Source organism: Merops nubicus, unplaced genomic scaffold, assembly GCF_000691845.1.
Source record: "Merops nubicus isolate BGI_N331 unplaced genomic scaffold, ASM69184v1 scaffold2954, whole genome shotgun sequence".
Lineage (NCBI taxonomy): Eukaryota > Metazoa > Chordata > Aves > Coraciiformes > Meropidae > Merops > Merops nubicus.
In genome coordinates this window covers 1-10726 of record NW_008602086.1, presented here as the reverse complement: position 1 = coordinate 10726, position 10726 = coordinate 1, and the positions used below count along the sequence as shown (strand labels likewise).

The window sequence follows — 10726 nt, the reverse complement described above, 5'->3', positions numbered from 1 at the left end:
AAAGAGATTGCTGAGCTTGTTGGTGTACTAAGGACCTAACAGCTTAGATGTCATTTGACTTGGAATTCTGGATAAACACCAGATAGATGCCATCAGAGAGAAAAAGTATGTGAGTCAGTGCCATAAAGAGGCCTGGGATTCTCTATCTAGACTGGTGTAAACAGATAGCACTCTGCAACTCCTTCCACTTGCCCAGAATGTACCAATAGCTACAGTTTGATAAACGTCAGCTTTTATTCCCCTAAATTCACCATTATAGAGTGAATGAGAGAGTGGGTAGAACTACCAGCAATAGTCATACAGAACCTGAAACAAAAAGAAAGTCAGCAGAGGAAACAGGAAGTCCTGTAATTTGCATCCTAAGGAAGATGGTCTTTCAAGGGCTTCTGCCTATATGGTCCTCAAGTTGCAACCAAATAAGGAAACCCTGAGCAGCATTTGCCTCAAGGACAGAGCATTTTTTAGTCACAGAACTACCACTAGTCGTAACTACCACTTATGGCAGTACGATTTACAATGGCAGTACAATTTCTTCCAAGGAGATGGATGAGCTACATATTTAGGGACTTTTCTTTGTCTTTCTTTGTTCTCTTTCCAAAGTGATCCATAAAATGACCAATGTTCTGCACTTCTGCATTGCTTTGTCAGGTGAGGAATGACCCTTTAGCGCTCTGCTCTGCCTGCTCCAGCGGCGTTGGTCCCACTCTGAAACCAGACTATACTGGTGATGACATCAGAAGCTTAATCACACTTCATATAAGGTCACAGGTACAATTTTCAGATTTTATTGGAGGTTTTGGTTCTTTCTGATTTGAGATTGATCTGCTGATAATGTCTAAAAAGGTGAACAATATTTCTATTGGTTCCTTCACCTAGATCATGATAGCATGTGAAGCTATGTATTTCCTCCTTTGTAGTCATTTGTGAGATACAGAGAAGCCCATGCGAAGGTTGGTTTAGGCAGTGTTTAACAGAGAGTGAAGTTTCATCTTTCTGCAATCAGGATGGCAACAAAAGAACATCTTTCTACTCCAGGGTTGTGTCTGCTGCTTCTCTCTGTTCAGGTCTCCCTGGGTAAGTACATACTCTATTTCACATAAGGCAGTGAGATAGGAAAAGAATATAAATTCAGTATAAACAGGTTGTTCCATCACCTTGTATGACAAAGAGTCAAGAAGGTGTTTAAATACCTTTCTGTCTTTGATTCAGTCTCCGTGGTGATCCTGAGAGAACGAAGGGTAAGCCACCTGCACATCATCTGTGTTTTACTCGGGTGTCAGCGACTGGCCACTCTCCTCGGAATTAGAATCCAAGTTTAGTAAACAGCCAAGCTAGAATGGAAACCTGCTGGGTATTCTTACTGCTGTCTTGTCTCCCCTGTTGAGCTCTCTATAGGCACAATCAATAACCCCAGGTCCTCTGCAACACCAGTTAAAATGGTGTTGTGAACAAATGATGCTCTGTGTCCCGCGGAGTCCGGCTGGGTAACGTACCGTCACCTCTGTGGTTCCTGCACGTCTGAAGCTTATTACTATTTCTCTCTCTGCTCTTCTAGAGCAATGTGTACATGTTTGAAGCTGATGATGAGAAACAAATATTTGGAATCCTCATTTTTGTCTCCATCCCTGTGGAGGTGGCTCTACGGCACACGGTGGTCACATCGCCCTGTGATGAGAACAAGACCTCACGGCTGATACTTTGATGTAGCACAGGCCACTCTTACAGCTTCTCCTCGGCTGCGTTGGTGCAGTCGCAGTTCAGGTGGAGGGGAAGAGGAGGCACAGGCATTTCTGTGCAAAGGAGCGTGAAGGACAACACTAACATTTGTGTTTAGACTTCTTTGTAGCAGTGTGAGCGTCAGCTGAACGGTACTGTAGAAATGAGAGCGAGTTTCCTGGCAGCCGTTTTAATATCAGGGAATTGTAACAGAGAGCCCGGCTGGCAGATGCACCAGAGTAGCTTTAGCTTGGCACCACCATCAGCACCTAGGACCCGTCCCTGCTCTGATGGGACCTGCGCTCCGTGCTACCGCAGCCCCCGCAGTGCCCAGGGGGGTGCACAGGCACAGCCCACAGGGTGTGAGCAGCAACCTGCAGCTGAGGGCAGTGCTGGAATCCTCCACTCAGGACCTGGGCACAGGGATGCACGGCTCATTCTCATCCCAGGCCTATGAGGGAAACCAGGTACTCAGCTGGAGCAAGCCAAAGTCTGATGTCTTCTTTCTTAGCCGAGCAGAACCTCACTATATGACTAGTCCCCCGGAATTCAATGAAGGTATTTGTGGGACATGCTGTGGAATGTGAGGAAATACAGGAGTTGCCTGTAGGTATCACTAAAAAGTCACAGAAGATTGATTGCAGCAAGTGATAGTTTTGATAAGGAAATGTTTAAATCTGTTGATTGAGTTGTGCCTGACTCTGCATCCACCTTTGCATGCTGTCGTGTCTCAAAAACAGCAGACGTTGGATTTTTTTAAAAATCCCAATGTAGAGAGGTTGATCACTCAAATGAGGAGCTGTTTGTTTTACTCCTGGATATGGCTAATGGAAATGGTTATCCAGTTCCTTTAATAATGTATTATGAATTTAGCTTTTCTTAGAAATTATTTCTCTTTTAAAGGCTTGTTGCATTAGCATGGACTGATGCTCATGGGTTAACACTGACACACTCACACGGAATAGACAGAGGAATCAGACTAGTTTCTGGGTAACCCCTTCCAGTGCTCAGTCATCCTCGGGGTAACAAAGCATTTTCTGATGTTCAAACAAAGCCTCCTGTGTTCCCACTTTTGCCCATGCCCTCTGGCCTTCTTATCCATTTACTCTATTTTCCCACTCTTGGTCCTGCCTAAATATCCTTGATCCTTCCTTCCCCCCCGCCTTGATTTCGCTCTTAAACATCCCATAATAAGCTTTGTGAAATTTCAAGGTGCACTTCTCCTGCATCCCATAGTGTCCCATACCCTCTAGGCAGTAGCCCTCAGTCTCTGAGGTGACGTGATGTTCTGCCAGTTAACATCCCATCAGGAAAGACAAGGCTGTCAGCAGAAAAGTCAGTATAAACTGATCATCTCTTTTCTGTCAATGGAAAAACAGCCCAGCCAGTCACAGGTACAACAGAGGAAACCATGAATTCAAACAACATAGAAGATGCAAACAGCACAGTCTGACTAATAACGGGTGGAACAAACAAAGCAACAACCCCACTCACTGCAGGTGACACAACAGAGAAAAAGAGGAAGGAAAGTAAGGAACCCAACACCCCACAAAGCCATCCTGTGGGAAATGCCAGCTGAGATCAGGGCTGGACTTTACCTTATTGCTCAGAGACAGTCAGAGGGTCCTTCCCATGTCACAAGGAAGCTCTGCCTGGTGCACCCACCAACAGATAAACCCCCAAATATCTCCCCCAGCAGGGGCTGCTTTAACCTTGTTCTCTTCACAAGCAGGACACCTGCTGCTGATCACCCCATTGGCTTTTGTCCATGATTGGCCAGGCCCTGGGCCAAAGCCAACAGAGATGTTTGGGTGCTCCTCTGGCCTTTCCCAAAACAGCTGATTTCCTCACAATTGTCTCTGCAGAGAAACTAACTCCTCATAACATCTCTGCAGAGACAAGAATCATCACACATCTCTGCAGAGAAGGGAATTGTCCATATGTCAAACCCCAGCTCTGGGCACTCCACATGAAAAGCCCTCATGTTCATCTGCTGGGTTTCACACCTGGACAAAGGGGCTGGTTGCTCTGCTGGGATAGCCCCAGAAGGGCTAAACAGAGACACAACTCCCTGGGGGAAAACAAACAAACAAAAGAACCAAACAACCTTTAAATTGGCCTGTTTAGAAAGGCAAACCAAATAAGCCTGATTTAAGAGTAATTTAAGAGTAACAATAATCTCATTCACCATTGGCAATAGATAATCCTGGCTCAGCACTGTCCTTTCCATAACTTTGCTCTGTCTCTGTGTATGAAGGTGCCGATGAATTGAGGCTGTCAAATGGAACTGGACCCTGCTCTGGGAGAGTGGAAGTAAAACACAATGAGACATGGGGAACTGTGTGTGATGGTGACTGGTCCATAGAAGATGCTGAAGTTGTTTGTAAGCAAATGCAATGTGGATCTGCTGTTCAGGCCCTCAACCGAGCTCCTTTTGGAGAAGGATCTGGCCCAACGTGGCTGTACCGAGTTGACTGCCGTGGTGATGAACGTGCCCTCTGGAGCTGCCCACACGCAGGATGGGGTGCCTTCACCTGCCCCCACTACTTTGATACTGGCGTGACGTGCGCAGGTAAGAAGTCATCCAACCCTGAATAACAGAAAAATGCTACAAGGCTGAGATCAAACACTGTTCTAGCTGGGTAGAGCCAGGTACTGCACAGAGGTCTCACTCTCTCCATGGGCTCTGCTCAGCCAAAGCATTAAGTCTTCTGCTTCACTCAGTGGACACATGATGGTTCATCTGCTGTGATCTCAAAGTGCAAAAGAAAGCCAGAGGGATTTTACTTCAGTCAAACAGTGGAACTTTATTGTCTCCCTGTAAAGTGGCATGCAACAGGTAAAAGAGTGACAGGAAAGGTAAAGAGGGGAAAGAGAGTGACAGCTCCTACTACAGGTCCAAGGAGTCCCTATGGTCCCAGATCCAGGCAGCATCCTGCTGGTCCTTCCTCGTCGTGATCCTCGGTGGGGAAAGCTTCCCAAGTTCAGCTGCTAAGAAAACTTCTGTTATGCCTAGTGATGCACCTTGCTCCTCCTCTGTCCCAGGACCCCTGCCAGCCCCACGCATGCCCAGGGAGGAGTGTCCGAGGCGTGGTCTGCCTTAGAGCCAGGCAGCTTTGGGCCAGGAGGTTGTTTCTGTATTATAATGATATTTTAATGATATTATAATGAGCAAGGTTCACCCAAAGTTTGCGATTTCTTCATTAGTGCTGAGGCAGCACTGGACCAGGAATGGGGGCTAGAAGCAGGTGTAGATAAAGAAGCAAGAAAATGCTGTGTTATGCCATATAACTGCCCTTCTCCAGGTCTTCGTGTAAGCCAAGACATGCCAGGCTGCAATGGCAAACAAATCCAGTGTCTGTTTGGCTGCCTTCCTCTGCAAGAAGTGCTTGGTTTTGCTCTTCAGATCAAATACCATTGCAAGAGATTTTTCCTTCCCAGCTTCAGGACATTTGTCCTTTTAGATTTTTGTAAGGTTCTTGTCAGCCCATTAATCCAGCCTGCCTACGTCCCTCTGAATGGCAGCTCTGCCCTTGGGATTATCTCCCCCCACTCCCCAACTGACAAGAGTGCACCCCATGACCTCCTCCAGGGTGTTGGTAAAGATGCTGAACAGAGCAGGGAGCAGGAAAGACCCAATGAGCAGTATTGCACTTGTTGCCAGCCGCCAGGTAGAGTGCCACCCACTGACCACTGCTCTCTGAGACTGAGCATCCACCAGCCTTTTAACCACGCAGTCGTCCACCCACTCAGACCATAATGTCCTGGTTTAGACACACGAATATTGTGCAAGACAGTGTCAAAGGCCTGGCTAAATGTGAGGTAAATTACACACGCTGGTCTGCCCTCCTTCACAAAACCAGTCACTTTTATCAGAGGAAGTAATGCAGTCACAGGCAGGGTTCACCCTTGGTAAATCCATGCTGACTCTTCCCACTTACCCTCTTGTGCCCAGAAATGTGTTCCAGGAGGACTCACCCCACGGTTTTTCCCAAGTAAGACCATCCAGCCTGCAGATCTCAGACTGTCCCTTCAGGCCTTTCTGGAGATGGGTGCAGCATTTCCTGTTTCCTCTTTCTGGGGCACTTCTGCTTCCCGCTCATCTGAATAACAAAGTCAGAAGGACACACACTAGTCAATGTCTATTTATTTGTTTGTTTGGAGACTGTTACTTCTCAAGCATTTAGCAAATATTCAAAACTTCCCCCTTCTTTAGCTTCCCAAGGATTTAGTGTTTTCACATGCTAAGAAATAAGTATTCACACCCATCATTTTGTCTCATCAGCGGCACACAGGAGTTGTCACAATGGTTATTTAAAAGTGTTGGTGGTCCTCAGAGCAGTGACATGTGTCTGGGCCATGAAAGTATGGGAGTTACTAAGTCAGCTCAGTGCAGGCAGTCTTTGATGCCAGCTTTCCTGGTTCTTTTCAGGTTTCTCTGGGCTGCGCCTGGCCGCAGGGCAGACTGCCTGCTCGGGGCGTCTGGAGGTGCAGCACCAGCAGAGCTGGGCTGCAGTGTGTTTTTCACACGTCGATTTCCAAACCGCCTCCGTCATATGTCAGGAGTTAGAGTGCGGCCAGGCTGTGGATGTTCTGAGAGGAGCTCACCTTGGAGACAGTCACGAGCTGACCTGGCAGGAGGAGTTCCGCTGCGTGGGGAACGAGACGCGCCTGGCGCACTGCCCCCGGACGCTGCGCCGCGGGCACGCCTGCTCTCATGGTGCCACCGTGGTATGCTCAGGTGAGGCTGGGCTGATGGATGTAATCTACATGTGCCCCATATGCCTTCTTCCTGCCAACCTGCAGTTCAGAGCCTCTGCATATTCCTGTGGTTCTCAGGGTTCTTGGGTTCTTCCCCTGTCACTCCTTGAGCAACCCAAGGAAGACCAGGAAGTAACACAGAGCAGCCCCACAGCTCACTCTGAGAGCCTGCATCCAACAGGAGCTCTGCTAACCACCTCACTTCTGCCCCAGGGAGCCAGATCTCAAAAGAACTGTAACTTCTTCCATGCAGCTAGAGGTATGCACTCAATAGTGCTGAGAATTCCTTCCATGTCTTTCTCATATACATAAAGGGAGAGGTGATCAGAGCAAACAAGCAGGAACACAGATAAATTAATTTATTTTCTGTGCTGCCAGTGTGATGTTAATCCCCATCACTTCAGTTAATTATAAAACTGGGAGAGGTTACCATACCTCCAAAAGGTCAAAGGAGACACAAGGTAGAAGTTTAAGTTATTTAAAAAAAAAAAAAAAAAAAAGAAAAAGAAAGAAAGAAAGAAAGAAAGAAAGAAAGAAAGAAAGAAAGAAAGAAAGAAAGAAAGAGAGAAAGAAAGAAAGAAAGAAAGAGAGAAAGAAAGAAAGAAAGAAAAAAAGAAAGAAAGAAAAAGTTGTCAGAGACCTGGATGACTTTCGTTCTGACTGCCAGGCAACGTTATTTGAGAACTGCACACAGCCATGGCTGCTGGGGCCTCTAAACACATCTAACTTACTGCCACCCACTACAAAAGTGATGATTAGACCTAGCAAACACAACTTTTTTCCCGAGGACACAATTCAAAAGGCACAAACAGAACATGTGGCAGAGCTGCTGGCAACACCCATCACAAGACAGGCCTGGGAAGGATGGCAGCTCATCTCCCTTCCCTGCCGAGGGGCTGTGGTCTCACAGACTGCCCTGGACACTGCCCCACTGGCTGTGTGGATCTGGAGTGCTGGCTGGGGAGCCAGACGGTCCAGCTGAGGGGTCAGTAACTGAGAGGCCTTGGGTCCAGCCTCCACAGTGCAAGAGTCACAGCTCAGAGTGGAAATCCACGCCCGACTAGGGGGAGCACAACGCCAGGACGAGGCAGGGCTGGGAGGTAACTGTGGGAATGCCCAGGGCCTGGCTGGGGCCAGCAGCAGCACTCCACAGCCTCACCCACGCTGCCCCTGGATCGCTGCAAACACGCTGCTGGGCACGGCCCGTTTTGCTCAGAGCCCTGTGCTGTGGCACGGGCTAAAGCTGAGCCCTGCACCCTGTGCTTGCTGCTCACCAGCTGCTGTGAGCTGCCCGAGGACTGGGAGAGGGGGTGCTGCTGGTAGCTCCTACCCCGAGCAATTACCTGCTAAGGTCCTTTATTCTTCCTGCAGGCTATGGTGGGTACAGGCTGGCAAACGGCAGCAACGCATGCTCAGGAAGAGTAGAGCTTCTTCATGGAGGCACATGGGGAACCCTGTGTGACTACCTGTGGGATCTACCAGCTGCCAACGCCCTGTGCCAGCAGCTGGACTGTGGAGTTGCCCTGCTGGTACCAGGTGGCCAGTCCTTCGGGCAGGGGAACGGCTCTGTGTGGAACGGCACCTTCAGCTGCAGGGATGGCTCCCAGCCCAGAGGCTGTCCTGTGAGTGTGCTCGGCCAGGACGAGTGCCCTGCTGGGAACGACGCCCGTGTGGTCTGTTCAGGTGAGCAGCAGACAGGCCCAAGAGGAAAACTGAAAAGTTCCTTCGTTGAGGAAACAGGCGGACCCGAAATCCAGAGGGTGTCTGTGGAGCCAGGCTCCATCTTTTGCCTGCTGCTACAGGCGCTCCCAGGAGTTGAGGCTGCCCCTCACTTGCACCACAGGACTGCTCTCCATGAAATGCTCCCAGTGTCAGGGAACACCAAGAACAGGGCTGCTCCACATGGTAGGATGAGCTGGGGACAGAGGGTGAGGACAACACAAGCAGTGCCCTTACCCATCAAGGCACAGTCCAAAGCACGTGCATAGAGGACAGAGGAAGATACTGGTAACAAGGTCTGTGGGCAGTCTCAGACAAGGCAAAGTAATCAATCACATGTAGGGTCCAGCTGGAGAGGACACTTAGGAGTAGCAGAAGAAGAGACTGGAGATAGTTACACCAGTCACATAGCTGAGGCAAGGACTGAAGTCCTGGTCCAGGTTTAAGTGACTCCTTGGACCAGTAGCCTGAAGGTGCATAGCTGATGGCCCTAAGTGAGGCTGGTCAGAACAATTAAGATCTATTAGTTCGCCCAGAGCTCTGAAACCTAGTGTCCTGAGCTTAACAGTTGCAAAGGGGAGCAGATCCTGATTTCTAGTCATTCTTCTCAGTAAAACAGGGCGGGCTGAAGTCTAGTTATGAGTATGGAAGTTTCAGTGGCCCAGTGGAGCCGTTTTGGCTACCGAATACTAAGGAATTACCATTTCCCGGTCACTTTCAGGTCACACCCATGAGCAGTTATGAACGTGCCATCTCAGTACCCACTTTCTCTTCTATGCAGGGTGCCCAGGGGGCAGGTTGGTGGGTGGCACCACGTGCTCTGGCAGAGTGGAGATCCGCCACGGAGACACGTGGGGAAGACTCTGCCGCTCCCAGTGGACCCTGCAAGCTGCCAACGTTCTCTGTCGCCAGCTGAACTGTGGCTATGCCAGATCAATCCAGACAGGAGAACACTTTGTCGAGGGGAACGGGCCTGTGTGGAGAGATGCTTTTCACTGTGAAGGGACAGAGTCCTGCCTGTGGGATTGTGCTCAGGTGACTCTGGGCAATCCAAACTGTTCAGAAGCAGCCACCGTTATTTGCTCAGGTAAGTCAGGAGTGGCCTTTTATAAGAAGAGCAACGTCAGATCAAATCAGCCTTGCTGACCAAACTCTGCCAAGCAAGTCTGGTATGTCAGCCTGTCTTTAATGCCCTCTCCTCTCCTCTCCTCTCCTCCCCTCTCCTCTCCTCTCCTCTCCTCCAGCACTCCAATCTTAGTTTCAGCATAGACACTTCATTCAGCAGAGAGACTCACCCTGTGTCTCTGTGCCTGAGCCCTCACAGGAGCTGCTCTCTGAACTGAGGGAGCCTTTCTCACTTCCCCTTGTAGACCCACAGTGTGCATGGAGTAAACAAAACCTTACAGAGGCTGTCTCCTTAACCACTGGGGAGAGTTATGTTCTTACCAACATAGAGATTTGTCTTCCATGCCTCTCCTGCGTGTTGTGTTTACTGCAGTAAGAGCAGCAGATCTTATTCAATGTATTTTCCAACTCTCTTGAGCCCAGGTCTTGCAGAGCCACTGAGACTCTCGGGTGGTGAGAGCCGCTGTGAGGGGCGAGTTGAGATCTCGCTCCATGGCGTGTGGAGCAGAGTCCTGGATGATGACTGGGACATTAAGGATGCTCAGGTGGTATGCAGGCAGCTCCAGTGTGGAATTGCTCAGAAAGCCTACTCCCTTCCCAAATCCGAGCGAGGTGTGGGTCTTGTTGGCTTACGAAGTGTGCAGTGTGCTGGAAATGAGACTGAGCTGATGCTCTGTAAGACCTCCCGCTCTCAGACGGCGCCCATGGGAGTTGCTGAAGACGTTGGTGTGATCTGCTCAGGTGAGTCAGAGCCCCAGAGTGGCAGAACGCTTCTTAGGATTCCCTCTAGCCCACCTTGTGCTGTAGTCTCATGGGTCTGAACTTAGGATATTCACTTGCTTGAATACTATAAGAAACAAATGATAGTTAAGGAAGCAAGTGTAATTTTCCTAATTTCTTAATCTGAATTTCTTAAAGAATTTACCTCCCAGAATCAATAAGTAACAGAATACTGAAGCCATAAGAACACTAATTTGGACATGACTGTCACACATTGGGACTGTCATTCAGGAATTAAACAGGCTTTATTCTGTAACATTTCTATATTTATAGACACCCGTGGCCTGTCTAAAGTAAATGAGAACTGTTTGTACTCTTATTTTGTAACCCATCAGCAGCAGAAGCTGCCTCTAACTAAAGCAGTTTAGATAGAAAACAGCTGCTCCAGCTTTCTGAGATGAAGGGAGGCGTGTATGTACTTAGCATGGCTGGGCACCCCTTGTTTGCAGCACCCCACAGGACTATTCAATCATTTACCTGACGCAGAGCAGGCCTTTGCCTTCGGTTTTAGCACCACGGGGGGTCTGCCCAGGGCAGTGTAACAGAGCTGGGATGCAGCTGGAGGGGACGGCCTGGAGGTGGCCGGGCGTGGCGCGGGCTGGCAGGCGGCTCTCCCGCAGGCAGC

General features: G+C 49.2%; 1 protein-coding gene across 1 annotated transcript; it reads left to right on the top strand.

Moving 5' to 3' along the window:
- Positions 1-2141: 2141 nt before the first annotated feature.
- Positions 2142-10062, top strand: LOC103770926 (scavenger receptor cysteine-rich type 1 protein M130-like; the record flags this gene model as incomplete). Its single annotated transcript, XM_008938203.1, has 6 exons — positions 2142-2274; positions 3974-4288; positions 6149-6480; positions 7863-8160; positions 8978-9283; positions 9745-10062. Coding segments are annotated over exons 1-6 (1702 nt in total), but the record flags the coding sequence as incomplete, so codon positions are not given.
- Positions 10063-10726: the final 664 nt, after the last annotated feature.